Source organism: Osmerus mordax, chromosome 27, assembly GCF_038355195.1.
Source record: "Osmerus mordax isolate fOsmMor3 chromosome 27, fOsmMor3.pri, whole genome shotgun sequence".
Taxonomy (NCBI): Eukaryota; Metazoa; Chordata; class Actinopteri; order Osmeriformes; family Osmeridae; genus Osmerus; species Osmerus mordax.
Window position 1 is genome coordinate 7178250 of NC_090076.1, and position 18627 is coordinate 7196876.

Consider the following 18627-nt stretch of genomic DNA (forward strand, 5'->3'; position numbering starts at 1 on the left):
TGATACACCAAGGTTTGTCGACAGGCAGACCGGGCATTATTATCCAAAGTCGGGGAAAACAGGCAATATGTCTACCCACGGTTTGACGCTTGGCCTAAACTATAGGCCAAGATCATAAACTTTGCAACGTGTTCCAAGTATGCTATACTGAGGGGCGTTAAACCCTGGGTGAATACACAGACCTACTGATGGACATTGCAGGTGTGAGTAATTAACCAAACAAGGCACAGGTGGAACACTGACGTTAATATTTCAGGGAGGCATAGCGCTACTGCACTTTGGGATTCTGACCTGATGTGTGTGTGTGTGTGTGACAATTCCTTCCAACACAGACCGTTCCTTGGCTCTCTGACTACCGAAATATTGTTAGAACTATACACTTCTGATCCTTGACTTTCTGCTACACTTTAAATATGAATTATTTGTATGTCGCTTTAGACAAAAGCGTCCGCTGAATGAATACAATATAAATGTTCACTTAATAACCTCAGCTCATGTCTGCGAGGTTCCCTAAGCCGCCAGGAGAGGGCAGCAGTCACATCATGGCTTCAGCAGCAGGGCCGTGATACGCTAAATACCAGCACATGACCTCTAATGCGGAAGGCTTCATCAACCAAAATACTACAATATTACAATATATATTACAAAAACATTTAGTGCTAAAACATTTTTTAGCACTAAAGTGAGCCTTGACCATTAATTAATAACACGCATCTCCAAAAACGTCAGGAATCGACATCAGCACGTTTACACTTTGTTGGCACCCACCCACCTACACGTGCACACGCACGCACACACCCTAACCACACTTACGCACATCAATCATCCATAGACGCACACACATACACCTCCTACATGCCATGTGTCATTTGGGGAGTAACATATTGCATTAAGGCCCTAATGCTATGTAATTCTATGCATCATTAATGAATGAGCACCTACATGCCAACCTGAATAAAAACCACAGAAGAACCAAACAAGAGGCTTCTATGAGCACAAGAAGAGACTTTTTACAATTGTGATCCATGTATTCAAGGAGCCGTGGGCTTCTTGGAACAGAAATGTGTGTGTGTGTGTTCTGGAATAAAAGGGTGTGCGTGTGTATGTGTGTGTTATGGCACATAATGATGTGTGTGTGTGATATGGTACATAGGGATGTGTGTGTGTGTTATGGTACATATGGATGTGTGTGTGTGTGATTTGGTATACAGCGATGTGTGGGTGTGTGATTTGATACCCAGCGATGTGTGTGTGTGTGTGTGATTTGATTCCCAGCGATGTGTGTGTGTGTGTGTGTGTGATTTGATACCCAGCGATGTGTGGGTGTGTGATTTGGTACACAGCATTGTGTGGGTGTGTGTGATAGGGTACATAAGATTACATCAGTTTCACCTGTCATGCCGGGGCTAGAGGCCCGTGTAGACTGAAGATACCACCGTCTAGCCAGCTACTAGAAAGTCTGAGTGTGTGCGTATGTTCTTGGCACTGCAAAAAAAACCCTGTTACCACACCGAAGGGAGGGCTGACACACACACACGCACGTTCTCTCACACACACACAGGCTACTCTCTTTCACACATACGCGCATACACACTTCATCACTGGTGGGAGAGAGAACAGAGAGGAGTTAGCGCCAGGGGAGGTGTGAAGCCACGAACACACACACGCACTCACACACACATGCTGCACTACCAGAAGCATCCCCCTCACAGCCCCTGAGACAACCCTGTCAGCCACATGTGCTCAGACAAGCCCCAGCCCAGAGAGAGAGGACCAGGGAGAGACCAGAGGTAGACCAGAGAGAGAGAGGGACCAGGGAGAGACCAGCAGGTAGACCCGAGAGAGAGAGAGGGAGCAGGGGCCGGGCAGACATCAAGGAGAGACCAGAGAGACCCAGGGGTCCACAGATCGGGGCGACGACTTCCTGGAACCTCACCGTTGGACGCCGCAGGTAAGACCAGGAGAAGGTCCCTCTCTACCACCTTCAGTGGTCACCTGGTAAGACACACACAGCTGAGCTCTGCTCGTAAGGAGCGAGGATCTCACTGGCCGTCCTGGTTGTTTTGATGTATAGATTTGTGCCACCCAGGGCTTGAAAGAGCATGAGACCATAACGTTCAGCGACAATGCACCCTGACATTTCCTTCACGAACAAACGCATCGTCCGTTAAACTCCGATCAAACATCAGATTAAGAAGGGTCCCCCTAGAGAGGACCACTGGGTCTTATAACGTCGTCTTCACATTATGACATGTACAAAGGACGAAACTGAACGCGTGGGGAATTGAGCTGAAAAGAATCCTCGTAATTATTATGTAAAATAGTATCTGTCGTACTTAAAATGTTCGTTCATAATTATAATAATATATAATTATATATAATATAATTAACGGACAATAAACCGGACTATAACCCTTTTGTTGTATCATGATGTAAGTGACCCAGTTTGTGGTTACTTAAAATGTTGTGTTGTGTAATGTTACAAGTGTACCGCCTAGTCAAGGCACAGCACAAGATCAGGGTAGCACATTATCAGAGAGATTCTGGAGATTGTTCACCAGAGAATACACAATGGATTTGGAACTAAAATATCAACTATGAATTCTGGGCAATATATTTCAGAGTTTCTAGTTCATGGGATTTCTACTTGGAGTTGTATGTACAATAGAAGCATGTCGTTCCCGAGGAGAACACTGTGAAAAAGCACTCCAATTTGACTTTATCATCTAATAAATGCAGTAGACTCTGTAAATCTTCATAAAACATTGTATATAATATAATAGTATATTGTGCAACAATGTTTGTTTAGATTTAACATATATATTTATGAAATACGTATATTTCCTGTCTATACCCAGTGGAGGTCTATTTGTCTCTATTATAAAATGTGTAACTTCCCCTTTCATATAAAAGATGATGCATGAAGCCAATTTGGACATGATAGATGCCACAGAGGATGGCTGGATCGTTTTAGACAGATGATGATAGTCGCATTTGGCAGTTTTACAGTCAAATCTGGTGGATTAGTGAAACATACTGTGTAGAAGATGATAATGTAACATTCACCCAATGCTTTTATCCAAACCGTGCAGAGGGAATTTGAACTTCCTTTTTGTCCTCCTGATTTGAGGTCAGACGCTCTAATCTAATTATTTCAAAACAAGGTCCACTCGAGCTGTTGATGTTATAACCAGAATAACTTCCCTTTTTTATAAAAGAAAAGAAGAAATTCCGCAACCTCGTAAAAGATTATCAACGATTGACACGTTGTAAAAAATACAGACAAGCTCGAATCATGTAGGTTGTTTTATCAGCAGGGTTATTGTGCAATGTAGCTTGTTGTAAAATATTTGGTGTATTATGATAATTGTAAGGGCAGGGTTATGATTGCGATCAATATATGAATGATGCGACCTTGTCCAGTGATTACACCGGTGAGAGCCCTTTGCATCATGCATTACGATGGATGGCAAGGTTAGCTAAATGCTAATGTAAGGGGATTTTTGTGTACATAGTTGGTTGTCATTAGGCAGAATTTCACTGGATGAAAGCAACTTTTCAGGGTGTAGGAGAGGGTGATGGTAGAATCAATGCTCTGGTATTGGGAGCTGGTACAAGGGGGGGGGGGGAGGTATATATGTTCTAAAGCCTGCTGGAAGCTTTCAAATATCTGCTGTTTTGTTTTGTCTGTCAAGGAAATCATACGTTAACTGAAAAGTGGATGCCCCAGTCCCACGGGGGTGGGGGCGGGGGGGGGGGGGGGGGGGCAATCCCAGTGGGACAGTTTTAGTTGGGGGAAACTAATCCAAAGATGGAACTCGAGGGAACCTTCTCTAGGGATCTGTCTTTGTGGGCTGGACATTGAAACCTTCTTCCTCTATAGACACCACAAACAACAGTTTGCCATCCTGGTAAACAGCCCTGGGTGCTTTGAGAGTTGAACCATCCAACCAAACATGATTTCATACTAGTTGCCACTACAGTGCAACTTTTTACAGGCCGGGGGAGAGACAGAGTGGGAGAGAGACAGTAAGGGATAGAAAAGAGAGAGAGGTGGGGGGGGGGAGAAGGAGTGCGAGAAACAGAGCATGTGAGAGAGGGACAAAGAGAGACAGAAACAGAGGGAGAGAGAGGGGGGGGGGCTGCAGGTGTCCATTAGCAGAGGACGGAGGGTCTGAAAGAGGAAGTGAGGCACATCCTTCCTGAAGAGCAGTGGACTAGAGAGTCAGCCAGAGTCAGGTGCAGAGACACCCTGGAGACGCATCACCGGGCCACTGCAGTGCATTATGGGATGGGATCTCTCTGTACAGGGCTCCAGCACTGACAACACATCTCTTGAACAAACCAGCAAAGCAGCTGCAAGACAGGAGACACAATCAAAAGTTGGCTACTGAAAAGCGTCAAACGACTCGATCTCAACCTTCGTGATAGCTGGTGTGATGGTGGTGGAGAAGGATGGGGGCAAGCGCTTCATGTATGTTCATGTAACTGCAGAAAAAATGACTTTTTCTTCCTGTTCATTTCATCCAGACCCCAAACTCCAGATGTCTACAGAGCATTCAAAGTCATGCGGCTGTTTTGAATGCATTGTACCATGTCATAGTTCTGATGCTGTTGTTGGCTTCTGGTTGTTGCACCATGCCTATGATGTGAGATGTGATAACTTTATAAAACGCACACACACAAAAGAACACACAGACACACACGCACTATGGACCTTAGTTTACCATGGTGAGCAATCAGATGTGACACTTCTGAAGAATCTCACAGCCGTTTCACACTCTCCATCTCACACTATAGAACCTCCACTCCTTACACACTCATGCCTGACACGCACTCTGACATACACCTCATGCAGACTCTCTGACTCACACTACAGACCTACTACTCCTTAGACACACACCTCACACACACACACACAGACACCACACGCACTGTGGACCTGAAGACCCACTATTCTCTACACACACATACACACACACCTCATAAACAAACTCTCCTACTAACAAGTTATATCCACTACTGCCTAGACACACACCTCACACACACACAGACACCACACGCACTGTGGACCTGAAGACTCACTATTCTCTACACACACATACACACACACCTCATAAACAAACTCTCCTACTAACAAGTTATATCCACTACTGCCTATACACACACACACACACACACACACACACACACACACACACACACACACACACACACTGTCTCTGCAGCATGTAAATGCTGGCTGTAAATGCTGGCTTTGAAGTATCAGCCAGACTGAAGATAGAGGCCGAAGACGCGTGGTGGGACACACACACACCAACACACTCCTCTCTGTAGATATAAATACTCCCTCCTCTAGGGTCTGTGTGTGTGGGTGTAGTTGCGTGCAAGCGTACTAGTCACAATTCGGATCCACTTTTACCCTCCTGTACATACCAAACAGACTTGCATGCTACCAAGCTATTTTAAGGTTTATGTAAGGTTGTGGTCTAAACCCTGGGCAGGGTGTGACTGTGCAGGGTACTCTAGTAGTGTATCATGTTCTGCCCTACTCTACTCTACTTTACTCTACTATTATGTTCTGTTCTACTCTATTCTATTCTACTTTGCTCTGCTGTGCTCTGCTCTGCTTTTCTCTATTCTAGTCTACTCTTCTCCCTGGTGCTTGTCACGCCTCGTACAGCAGGCCCCTGTTTGCCTGTTCATGTCAGGTATTGTTACCCGGCTAGTTTGGCACTATATCACATTCTCTCGCGCTCCTAACCCCAACTTCCTCCCCCCCCCCCCCCACACACACACACAAACACGCAGCCTACGCTCTCGAGTGGAGCTAGGGTCAGCGGATGAAAGGTAGGGAGAGAGAGGATGTGGTTAAGAGGGGTGGGAGGTGGAGGGAAGGAGTGGAGGCGTGGAGGTGGAAGGTGTTGAGGGAGGTGGTGATGGTAGTATTGTGTACACTTCAGTCTGTGTTTTTTGCTTTGTTTAGTTTAATAGACTTCTGGGACCAAATATGCATTCAATTTCTCTGTGCTTTTGCCCCCCCACCTCCCACTAACTAACTTTCCTTGTCTGGACCCCCCTCCCTCACAGGTGACCACACCATCACTGTGGCTGAGAAGACAGAGGGAGGAGAGGAAGAAGAGGAGAGAACCAAGAGAAGAGCGAGGAATAGTCCTCATTCTCTTCATCATCATCCTCACTAATAACAAGACTTAACCTTTGACCCCCTCAACTCTGACCTGGTATGGAGGCGCTGTCTCTGCACGGAGGCCAGGAGGAGGAGGAGGAGGAGGAGGAGGAGGAGGAGGAGGAGGAAGAGGAGGAGGCTAGGGGGGGCTTGGGGTTGGAGCTGGCTAGACTGAGGAGGCCTCTGGGCACCTGGGGGGTCCGGAGGAAGAGAATGTTCACCCCCGAGGAGAAGAAGGACGCCACCTACTGGGAGAAACGCCGCAAGAACAACGAGGCGGCGAAGCGCTCGCGGGAGAAGCGACGAGTCGGCGACTACGTCTTGGAGAGCCGTTTGGTGGCGATGAGCGAGGAGAACATGCGCCTGCAAGCCGAGCTGACGGCCCTGAAGGTGCACCTGAGTCGGCTGTGCCACGCCCCTTATGCACCCCCCCTCTGCCCGGCCCCCCAGCCCCACGCCCGATCCCCCGCCGGCACCAACACACAGCACCCGGAGAGAGATGTTTACTGGGGGGGCATCAGGGACCACTATGGGCTATCTCCCCTGGTTACCCTGCCTAATCTGCCTACCTCGCACCCCCCCATGGCCCCCCTGACCCCCCTGCCCCCCCTGGCCGGCCCAGGGTTCTTCCTACCCCCCACCACCCTGCTCCCCATAAGATCCTACCTACCCCTGCTGGACCTACAGGGGGCGGTGCCCCCGGCCCCCCGGCCCTCCAGGCCACCCTGGGGGGCCGTGCTCAGATCTGGAGGCCAGAGGAGGGGCTCGGAGGAGGAGGGGGAGCAACAGGTACCTGGAGCCACTTCCTCCTCTTCCTCCTCAGCCCTGCCCCACAAGCTGCGTCTGAAGACCCACAAGACCGCCCCCCCCTCGTAGGGAGGGGGGGAGACAGCACTCACCTGTGATTCACTATGTGTCTGACTGACTGACTGACTGACTGGTTGGCTGGCTTACTGGCTGGCTTCTTTACGTTTAACTGGTTGACTGACTGACTGACAGACTGGCAGACTGGCTAGCTGACTTACTGTTTGGCTGACTGGCTGGCTGACTGTTTGGCTGGCTGGCTGGCTGACTGTTTGGCAGACTGGCTGGCTGACTGTTTGGCTGGCTAGCTGACTGACTGTTTGGCAGACTGGCTGACTGTTTGGGTGGCTGGCTAGCTGACTTGCTGATTAGCTGGCTCTTTGTATGGTAAATGTGCACTTCGGAATCTACTGTACTATATAAGGACTGTTTAATCATCTTTTTCTATCCAATACATTAGTTTTGTATCATCATTATGTTATTCCTGCTGAGAGAAATGCTTTCTTGACCTAAGGAGTAAATTCATCAATGAATAAATAAACTAATGGATTATTAATCCTGTTTGTTTTTTGGGAAAAGGTTGGAGGTGGGGGGTGAGCACACACACCTATTGTTGTTTGTAAATATACAGTCTGCTCCATTATTCATACTGATCAGTTTATGAACAATGAACAGGAAAGACTGTGGTTTCTGTGTACAAAAACAAAACAAAAAATACATTACTCAGAATTGCAACAAGTCAGAGATCACATCCTCTCGGTCTTCTGGTTCCATCTCTGACTTCCTCTCCCCAGCAGTAGTGTAGGCATGTGTGGTCTTCTCTAATGTGGGAAAGACACTTGTTTATTCTCTTAATGTCGAATAGAAATGTGTCATCGTGTATAGCGCCAGTCCTGTCTGTTGTTGTCACCACCCACCCCCCTCCTCCTCCTCCTCCCAAGACTTGACTTACCAATTCCACAGACACAGAAACAAGTAGACAGGGGTTTCCATCACATGCTTTATAAACAGTGTGCTTAATTCATCTGGATTGGTTTTTATAAAACATACAGTACAATATAAAACCGTCTGGTGTTTTCTGCATACTAAACAACGGGACAAAGAACTTGGTAAATGAACAGTAAATCACATCAATCGTTACATGTTTAGATGGAAGCAGAAAGCCGATTGACCGGCCTTCACATATTGGTTTCAAACGCTCGGATTTAATTTTGCGGATGTGACCGGTGCCACCAACTATCGGGGAGCTGTAGTTCCAAATATGGCCAGTAGCTGTCGCCCGAGCACTGTTGAGTTTACAAATGTCGGCTTGTGGAAGAAGAAAAGATATGGATCTGGATCTCTGTACATTCACCAGAATATACACCAAGGTGACCTACAGTAGTCCTGACTCTTCTAAATACTACATCAGGGAATTTACAAATCTCTAACTCCATCCCAAGCACTCTCTATGTGACACACACACACACACACACACACACACGACAGCTTATCTCACAGGGAATGTAACCCCTTTATCAGATTGACATGTTAAATCCTTAAACATCTCAGTAGTTCTGGGCAGATATGAGCCTCTATATCTGCCTTATAAACAGCAAGGTCGCGTTATGAACGCCACCAAGTCAAGGATTACAAAACCCCGACATCTGATAAACAGTATCTGTACAGTGGTTTCTACTGTTTCTAAGTACTACTGCTGTTCAAAAGGAGACCACCACTTTACACACACACACACACACACAGACGTACAAACACACACTATATTTACAAAATGGTTGTTCCTGTGTGTGGAAGGCATCCTGGAGCAGAACAGCAGCTTGAATACAAGCTCGTGTTTCCTATTGGTTTGCTGTGTGCGTAGAAAGGTCAAATAGTTCAGCCTGGCAACTGGCACCATACAATATTTTATTATTTGGTACTGTGCTGCACTATACAGTACTGTGCTCGACTATACGGTGCTAGGACAGAGATCCTGTCCCATAATGCATTGCTACTGCAGGGATGTAACTGTGACACACAAACAGACACTCACATACAGACACACACACATACAGACACATACATACAGACACACACACATACAGACACACACATACAGACACACACATATCTGTATCAAATTATAACCTTATAGAGTGTGGGAGTCATTACGGCTGAGGGGGTCAAAAGGATGCGTGGGCGTGGCTTCTTCTCAGATGAGTTATGGCATGTCCTTGGCTTACTGAGAGAGAACCCTGTCATTGTGTATGCATGGAGAGAGGGAGGGGTGGGGGGGGATCACAGATGGGGGAGGAGTCACAGATGGGGGGGGGTCACAGACTCCTCAGACCCTGGATGTCCTCTCTTCAGATGGGGGCGGGAGGGGCTGGGCAGGAGGGGCAGACATCTATGACTTTCCTCTGTTGTTCTAGATAACAGTAATGCAGTAACAACAAATAGGAAGAAGGAATGCTGAACGTAGAAACCAATGCCGTTACTTGTGGTATCTTACAGTGACTCTTCTACTCCTGTCCAGGATATAAAACGGACTGTGCAAAATATCAATGGGATTTTTTTATTCCGGACTTAATGAGGATCACTGAAATATTCCTTCTCTCCACCTCTCCACCTCTCCTCTCCTCGACTTTCCTTGTAAACAGAGAATCTAGTTTTTGATCTAAATAAACAAATCAAAGCAGGAAAATGACAACAAGAGGCCCAGTCCTGGTCCTGGTCCTGTTCTAGATCATCTTCATGTTGAACTTGCGTGCCCCCCCCTGCCCTCCTCCCGCCGACGGCCCGTCCACCTTCCGGAAGGAATACTCCACCGAAAAGTTGTTTTTGTGCTGGCCCCGCCCCCTGCTCCACACAAACAACAACAGGAAGCAGAAGAGGACCACGCCCAGAAACATGATGCATCCCATCGCCGTGGAGATCAGGATGGTCTTGAGGTCGAGGGTGAACTTGAGGAAGACCCGCGTGTCGTTGAGGTTGGTCTCGTTGAGGTCGCCCGTGTAGAACGTGCGGTTGGCCAGCATGGCGGCGTCCGGCGGGAGCCCGCTCACCGTCAGCGTGGCGAAGTAGGTGTCGTTGCCGCCGGCATTACTGGCGATGCAGATGTACGTGCCGGTGTCCGTCACCTGGGCGTAGCGGATCTCCAGCGTGCCCTCGGCGAGCACGGTGACGCGCCCACCGCTGCGGGTCGTGATGCGGCGCCGCTGCGGAGAGATCCAGAAGATGACGGGGGCGGGCTCTCCCTCGGCGTGGCACGAGAAGGAGACCACCTGACCCTCCCGCGCCGACACCTGCGGAGAGAGACGCAGAGAGACTGAATGTGGATAGAGGGACATATGGGAGTACTGAGAAAGGAAGAAAAGGAGAGAGGGAGACCGAAAGAGAGAGGGCGACAGAGAGAGAGTGATGGTAGGGATGTAGATCAGGGTTCTCCAATCCTGGCCCTCAAGGGCTGCTGTCCTGCATGTTTTAGATGTTTTCCTGCTCCAGCACACCTGTTTCAAATGAATGGGTTGTTATCAAGCTCTGTGGAAGCCGGGTAATGACCATTCATTTGAATCAGGTGTGCTGGAGCAGGGAAACATCTAAAACATGCAGGACAGCGGCCCTCGAGGGCCAGGATTGGAGAACCCTGATGTAGATAGATTCGACAGGACACAGACCAGGACAAGAACAAACCCCCGCCCACTGCCTGCAAACCCCTCCCACCGTCTACAAGCCCCGCCCACCTGTTGCAGTTTCCTGTTCCTGATCCTGGGCTTCTGGCAGGTGAAGTGGTCGAAGAGGGCGGAGTCGGAGAAGGAGGTGAGGGCGTGTCCCTGCACCTCGACGGGGCCGGCGCAGACGGGCGAGCGCCCGTCGAAGTTCAGCGTCTTCCTGCGCTGGAGGATCCACAGCAGGCGGCAGTCGCAGGCCAGCGGGTTCCCGTCCACGCGCAGCGTTTCCAGGGTGTTGACCGAGTGGAAGGCGCCCTCCTCCAGAGTCACCAGGACGTTCCCCGACACGTTGAGCAGCCGGATCTGCCTCAGGCCCCCCATGGCGAAGGCCTGAGTCGTGGGGCAGCAGCAGGGTTAGGGTTACAAAGACAGTCTATCTACTCAACGCATCTGCTGGCCCTTTATAGGAGCCTTAAAGACCCCCAGGCAGGATGATAAAAGCCCAGCTTCTACCTCACCTGCACTGTCGCCAGGCTGGTGCCCACCAGGTGGAGCTCCTTCAGGCGGACCAGGTCGCGCAGCGCCCAGGATTCGAGGACCGTGATGGGGTTGTGGGAGAGGTCGAGGCTGGTGAGGTGGGCCAGGCTGCGGAGGGCGCTGCTGGGCACGCTGGTGATGTTGGTGTGGGTGATGGAGAGCCAGGACAGGTTGAGCCCTTGGAGGCTGTGGGGGGAGATGTGCTCCAAGAGGGGCCAGTGGGAGATCTCCAGACCCTTCAGGGCGCCCAGCTTCCGGAAGTTTTGCTCCTCCAGGCCAGAGATGCTGAGGTGCCGCAAGCGCAGGGTCACCAAGCCACGGAGGTAGGACAAGGACTGGGACGAGATGGAGGTCAGGTTGCACCTGGGGGAGAAATCAAGGATTTCAGGACCAGGACCAGGATTAGGACACATTTTTCTTTCCAAACTCACCTCTCGATGGTCAACTCATTCAGGCCCACCAGCCCCAGGAAGGCCTTGTTGGAGATGTAGACCAGGTCATTATCTCCGACCTCCAGCTGCTTCAGACTGCGCAGGTCCTGGAAGGTGTAGTCCAGAAGCACCACCATGTTATTTCCGCTGAGGTCGAGGTTTGTGAGGTTCCCCAGGCGTGAGAAGACGCCCATGGGCACCAGCTTGAGCTGGTTGGCCCTGAGGGAGAGCACGCGGAGCCGCGTGAGGCTGGCGAAGGCGTTGGGCTCCAGTACGCTGATGCTGTTGTTGCTCAGGTCCAGTTCCTCCAGGCGGGAGTAGGGGAGGAGATCCCCGTGCTCCACCCAGCGCAGCCTGTTCCCACTCAGGTCCAGGAGACGCGTGTCGGACGGGATGCCTTCGGGCAGGGTGGAGAAGCGCTTCCCCTGGCAGGACACGGAGCGGATGCGGGCCAGGCACTCGCACCTCTGGGGACAGCCCTGGCCTCCCTGGCCCTGGGTGGGGTTTAAAGCCAGGAGGAGCAGGAGGAGGCTGGGGAGGGGAAACCCCAGCCCCAGCCCCAGGCCCCAGTGCTGGGCACGCCTGGACACCATGCCCCCTCTACCACCACCACCGCCTTTCTAGGGCTGGATCACTCGGCCACACCTGGAGAGAAGGAGAAGAAGGGCGGAGGGGAGAAATGGGAGAGAGGGGGAATGAGGCGGTCAAATGAGGGGTAGAGGTGGGAGAGAGATGGTAGGGGAGCGATAGAATAGGGTTCGAGGAGAGAGAACGGGAATGAAAGAAAGAGAGGGGAAAAAAAGCGAGAGACCCAAATGAGCACATCTACTGTGTGTTCATTAGCATACCAATGTTCATTAGCATATCTGTGTTCCCTGACTGATGTGGTCTCACAGGCTAAGTAAGCTGACTGAGCATTACACACCGTAATTAGGCAGACACAGGGACCTTACAGAACAATCTGAAGATGGGAGCCAATCGTCAAAGGCCTTACAGAACACCTTGGAGGGGGGAATCAATCCCAAGAGGCCTTACAGAACAACCTAGAGGTGGGAACCTATCCCAAGAGGCCTTACAGAACAACCTAGAGGTGGGAACCTATCCCAAGAGGCCTTACAGAACAACCTAGAGGTGGGAACCTATCCCAAGAGGCCTTACAGAACAACCTAGAGGTGGGAACCTATCCCAAGAGGCCTTACAGAACAACCTAGAGGTGGGAACCTATCCCAAGAGGCCTTACAGAACAACCTAGAGGTGGGAACCTATCCCAAGAGGCCTTACAGAACAACCTAGAAGCTGAGGCTGGGGGGTGAAGAGGATGATGATGTGAAGCGTTAATCCCCTCACTAAGTCCTCCTTCTCTCTGTGTCCTGTCAGGCTCTGAGCCTCCAGGAACCTGTTGCCTAACATCATATGAATCATATTGAACATCATATTAATTGAATGCGGTCGTGCAGGGCAGAGAGAGGTATTAAATCCCGCAAGTCACTCCCATCACAGTGCTGCTGGTGTTACCTGGGTGTGAGCACACCCACACACACACACCCACACACACCACCACACCATCATACAGCCTAAACACAGCCCATAGCACTGCCCCTCCACACTACACACAGTCAAGCATGCACATAAACACACATGGACAGCACACAAACACACATAAATAATTATGTAACACACACACATACGCATTGATGTAACACACACACACACACAATGATGTAACACGCACACATGAATATCAGTGGGCAGAACAGTAAACTAGAGGAAACAGAAATGCTGAAAAGGCAAGTTCTGGGAAGTAGGAATATGTGTTAGACACACCATAATTATACAGCCCACTCACACCGTCATTACACAGCCCACACACACAGACCATCATTATACAGCCCACACACAGCCCATCATCAGACAGCCGACACACAGGCCATTACCATACAGCCCCCCCCCCCCCCACACACACACACAAACACATCAGAGAGGCAGCCAATAGGAGTTCTGTTGGCTGTCCATCTCCCACACGGCTGTTCCAGATCAGACCTCTCTTCTTCCTTCCCTTCCAACCCCAGCAGGTCCCTTGCCCTGACCTCACATCCCAGCATCTCGAGGTCATAAACATTGACGATTTGATGAGAAAGATTGACCAGTATTGTCTTCTGTCTGGAAGAGTCATCTCTAAACAGGGATTTAAATCCCAGCTGTCCTAAACACCCCATAATCTCTTCCAGAAGTTCTCCTAGTGGGCAGAACCTGGCAACACTCCGCCGTTGCTAGGCAGCAACACTCTGCTGTTGCTAGGCAGCGACACTCTGGAATTGTCTGGTTCCTGGGTTCCTGAGTTCTGTAACTGGAGCATCCACGCTCCTCCACCCGACCCCCGCCCAAACTCTCACCCGAAATGTCTCAATGTCACATGATTGCCCCTCCTTCCCATCCCTTTCAAATCTGGCAAGAGCTGTCTCACAAGCCCTTACAGTGCCGTCCAAACAGCAACAAGCTGTCAGCGCAGATGCCAGGTCAACAAAAAGGTGACAATTAGTCCACACTCACACACACACATACATCAAGACAGCGTCATAGTAACTCCTGCATAGCAGATGTTGACAGTGGAAGTGTCTGTGTGTGTGTTTCTGTGTGGGTCGGTACTAATTGTGTTTTTGTTCGTCTGGGGCGAGGGGTCTTGGAGCTAGCTGCCTAACAGGGCTGATTAATGAATCTACTTCCAGCTGTCCACACAGCAACATTTTCTGTCGTTCAGCCTGTCAAGAACACAGCACCTGTCTGAGCATGCTGCTTAGTCCTGTCCATTCAGAACCAGTCTGTAGCTAACCAGTCTGTAGTTAACCAGTTCTGTAGCTAACCAGTCTGTAGTTAACCAGTCTGTAGCTAACCAGTCTGTAGCTAACCAGTCTGTAGTTAACCAGTCTGTAGTTAACCAGTCTGTAGCTAACCAGTCTGTAGTTAACCAGTCTGTAGCTAACCAGTCTGTAGCTAACCAGTCTGTAGCTAGCCAGTCTGTAGCTAACCAGTCTGTAGCTAGCCAGTCTGTAGCTAACCAGTCTGTAGCTAAGCAGTCTGTAGCTAACCAGTCTGTAGTTAACCAGTCTGTAGCTAACCAGTCTGTAGTTAACCAGTCTGTAGTTAACCAGTCTGTAGTTAACCAGTCTGTAGCTAACCAGTCTGTAGCTAACCAGTCTGTAGCTAGCCAGTCTATAGCTAACCAGTCTGTAGTTAACCAGTCTGTAGTTAACCAGTCTGTAGCTAACCAGTCTGTAGCTCTGTTCCATACTGTATGTTGATTTCTTAAGCCACTGCTGTAAAGGATCCCACATGAGAGGGGACCTATGTCTCCTCTCATGTTACAGCTGCAAGGGACGATCAATAGAATATGAATATTTCTGCAGAGAGAACACAGAGGGTCGCGTGTCAGGTGTCTGCAGGTGTCTCCAACACACAGAGGATGGATGGCATCACAGGACGAGGGGGGGAAGACAGGCAGAAACGCAGACCTGATCCCCCATCCCCCTAGACCGAGGAAGAGAGCGGAGAGGGGGGCAGGGGTGGAGGGGAGAGGGAGAAGAAGGGAGAGAGAGAGAGAGAGGGAGAGAAAAAGAGAGGGGGGGAGAGGGGAGGGCAATAGCGAGCGAGAGAGAAAGCGAGAAGAAGGTAGAGAGACAGAGATCGAGAAGGGAAAAAGAGAGACCGAGTTGAAAAGACGGAGATAAATAGAGAGTGGGAGGGAGAGAGTTCCCTCGTACCCACAGACCACAGAGTGGGTGGACTGTCGTCACGGTGACCCAGGACTCCCTCCGACAGCAGTCCAATTACCACGGTAACACCCTGAGGTGATGTGGGGGGGGGGTCTGGGGGGGAGGCAGGGGGTGAGGACAGGGGGGGGGGAGTGGGTCATACTGGGGAGTGGGCTGTGATGTACAGGGTCTGGATATGACTTCCATACTTCCCCATCTCTTCATCCCTCCATCCCCAATCTCTGCATCTCTCCATCCCTCCATCTCCTCATCTCTCCGTCCTTCTATAATTAAGCTGGCTACCTCGGTTTTGTTTCTGTCCCTCCCCCTCTCTCTCTCCCTCCTCCCCCCTCCCTCCTCCTCCCCTGTCCATCTCTTTCACCTGTGGGGTTGTGTAACAGCTATTAGAGAGAAAATATGTACTGGCTGTTTACCAAAAGCTTGCCTTTCAATGAGTGTGAGAGGGTGTACGTGTGTGTGTGGTTTGAAGTTTCCACTGGTTCAAGCACCACAGAGAATAGGAACGGATCTGTCAGAGGACCTTGCTGACATTAATACAACTCCTACGTATAACCACGCTGTGTGTGTGTGTGGTGTGTAACGGTGGTGTTAATTAATAGTTCCTGGAAGAGTGCTACCTCCTGTCTCTGTCTTTGTCTCTACCAGGTGATGGATCTGGAGACAGAGATTGTCTGTCCGACGTACAAAGGACAATGATGCTGAGTTGTCACTGGGGACCACAGGAGAGGAACGTTCTAGAAGACAGATGAATAATTCAAGCGTTCAGACTCCACCGTCCGTATCTCACACACACGTGTACACACACACACACACAATACTGACCTAAAGACATACAGAGAGTATAGGGTGACATCAGTACTTTCAGTACCGGGAACTGATAATAACAGGTGTGACTGTATACACACACATACACACACGCACACACATCTCTCTCTCGCAAACACACACATAGACACACTTCCACACCCGAGGCCCCCTGGCGGAAGGTCTTATCCCACACACTTCAACACATACACACATACACGCACTTCCCTCATACACACGCATCCCACACACACACATCCAAACCCTGGCCCCCTCTCAGTCCAGTCTTGTTCAGTTAGCATCTGAGAGCCGCTCAACACAAAGTCAAATGTGGGTGTGCGCTGACCCGTGCTCTGTTCAACGAACACATGGCAACACATCCTCCCCCGGATCAACACGCTCAGCGCAGCCAGGCGTTGGCTGATAAAACAAACGCTCCCGACGGTATCACATCTGCTTCCGACACGGCGGCACTGTTGCACTGATTGGTAGCTTGTTATGTCTCTGGGGTCACTCCTGTTCCTGCACCACTCAGCCTGATGAGGCTTCAGGAGGGAAGCGATGCGTTTGCTCTCTGTGGATGTGGGCATAGACCTGGTCCCTTTCGCTGAGTACATTAACAAGTCAGCCAGCCAGTCAATCAGCCAGCCTGACAACCAGGTATCCAGTCAAAAAGGCCAGTCAACTCGCCAGCCAGTCAATCAGGAAGCCAGCAAGGCAGGCAGGGAGCAGGTGTAAGGACACAGGGCTGGGCAACGCATAAACACTCTCACTCTGTCACATTCACACAGTTTCGTTGTGTGTGTGTGCGTGTGTGTGTGTGTGTGTGGTCATCAGTGTTCCGCTGGCCTTGTGTAAACTCTTTCTTGTCCTCTACTGTGTCCCAGAGCCCAGGGAAGTGTGTGTGTGTGTGTGTGTCCTAGACCTGCCGCCAGCCCTCAGTGAGATGATCTCTGGTGACAGGCTGAGGAGGTCAGCCAATCAGCTGTGGCTGCCAGCAGAGATGCTGCGCACACATCCACGGATCTGCATCTAAACACACACACACACACAAACACACACACAGACACACGTGGTTATGCATGCAAACACACAGACTCACACAAAAACTGTCTCTCCCTCTATATCACACACACACACACACCGTCTCACACAAAGCCACACTCATTATCATACAAATGCCCAAATGTGCTCTTGAGTGCATGCACTCCCACACACACACAATGAGTCAAAGTCAATAATACACTCAGCTGCACCGTGTGTGGGTATGAGAGAGAGAGATGTAGTGTGTATGTATGTGTGTGTGTGTGTGTGTGTGTGTGTAGGTGTGTGTGTGTGTATGGGCGGCTGTGTTTCCGAGTAAAGGTCAAATTTGTGTGTCCCCATGGAGACACAGAGTAGGTGTAACTACAGTGTTGTTACTATAGGTGTTGCTATGTGGTTACATGGTAGTTTATGAAACCTGTATGTATAGCGTTGCCTGGGGTTCGGTAGGGAGTGTACTGGGAAGGCTAGACTGTGTCTATCTTACACTGGGAGGCTGACTTTAGTTGTCAGGGGCGACCAGGCGAGGGGGGGGGGGATTCTACGATGACTCATTGCTTACACACACAACCACCTAAAAATTCAAACACACACACACACACACACATAACCACACACAAAGACCTGGACAGAGGCCACACACAAACACACATATACACACAAATACACACACAAGCTGTTCGCACTGGGATTATTATGATGATATAATGATACTGTGTGTTGATGAAATATTTCAAGCCAGGCTGGTAGCACATATTTCAGCTTAGGTGTGTGTGTATAGCCTACGTCCAGGTCTGTGTGTCTGTGTGTGTGTGTGTGTGTGTGTGTGTGTGTGTGTGTGTGAGGTGACCTAGTTCCCTGTCCTGTCCCATAATCCTCTACTGTTCTATCCCGCCACCCCTTAATCTTCCAAAACACACACAGGCATACAAACTCACACAAACATATACAAACATAAAGACACACACACACACAGAGACCACCAGCTGGTCTCTAGGAGACCTGAGGGAGACCACCAAGTTAAACATCCGATCTGATCTCTTTTCAGCCTCAGAGCTGCCGGCAAAGGGAGATTCAGAAATTGGGTAATCTGGCTCAAAAATACAAACACATACACACCAGACCCGGCACCAGACACAAATTCACGGACGGGCATGCCATTGTTTTTGGGGGGGCACAAATTAAATAAATCTCATCATGTGACATTATCTTAATTATCTTCAAAGTGAGAATTGAATGAATTCATACAGTTCTACACATATAACAGATGTTATGATCAAATATTTAGCCTACTATTGTGTTAACATTTTAAATGCGTTAGAACATGTTCATCTCGAAGACGAGATCGTTCAGAATCAGCTACATATAGCAGGTCGACTGACTCGATTTCCATCTCATAC

General features: G+C 49.8%; 1 protein-coding gene across 1 annotated transcript; it reads right to left on the reverse strand.

Annotated features, from left to right (window-relative positions):
* Positions 1 to 9711: 9711 nt before the first annotated feature.
* Positions 9712 to 12202, reverse strand: lingo3a (leucine rich repeat and Ig domain containing 3a). Its single transcript, XM_067230211.1, has 4 exons — positions 11610 to 12202; positions 11160 to 11541; positions 10714 to 11031; positions 9712 to 10275 (listed from the first exon to the last, which is right to left on the reverse strand). The coding sequence occupies exons 1-4, from the start codon at positions 12200 to 12202 to the stop codon at positions 9712 to 9714; spliced, it is 1857 nt and encodes a 618-aa protein (XP_067086312.1).
* Positions 12203 to 18627: the final 6425 nt, after the last annotated feature.

Excerpts from the sequence above, each read along its gene's own strand:
- lingo3a (XM_067230211.1), bottom strand. The coding sequence starts at position 12,202 with ATGGTGTCCAGGCGTGCCCAGCACTGGGGCCTGGGGCTGGGGCTGGGG. Across the intron at positions 11,032-11,159 it reads CCAGCCTGGCGACAGTGCAG|GCCTTCGCCATGGGGGGCCT; the intron begins GTGAGGTAGAAG and ends CCCACGACTCAG. Across the intron at positions 10,276-10,713 it reads GGAACAGGAAACTGCAACAG|GTGTCGGCGCGGGAGGGTCA; the intron begins GTGGGCGGGGCT and ends CTCTCTCCGCAG.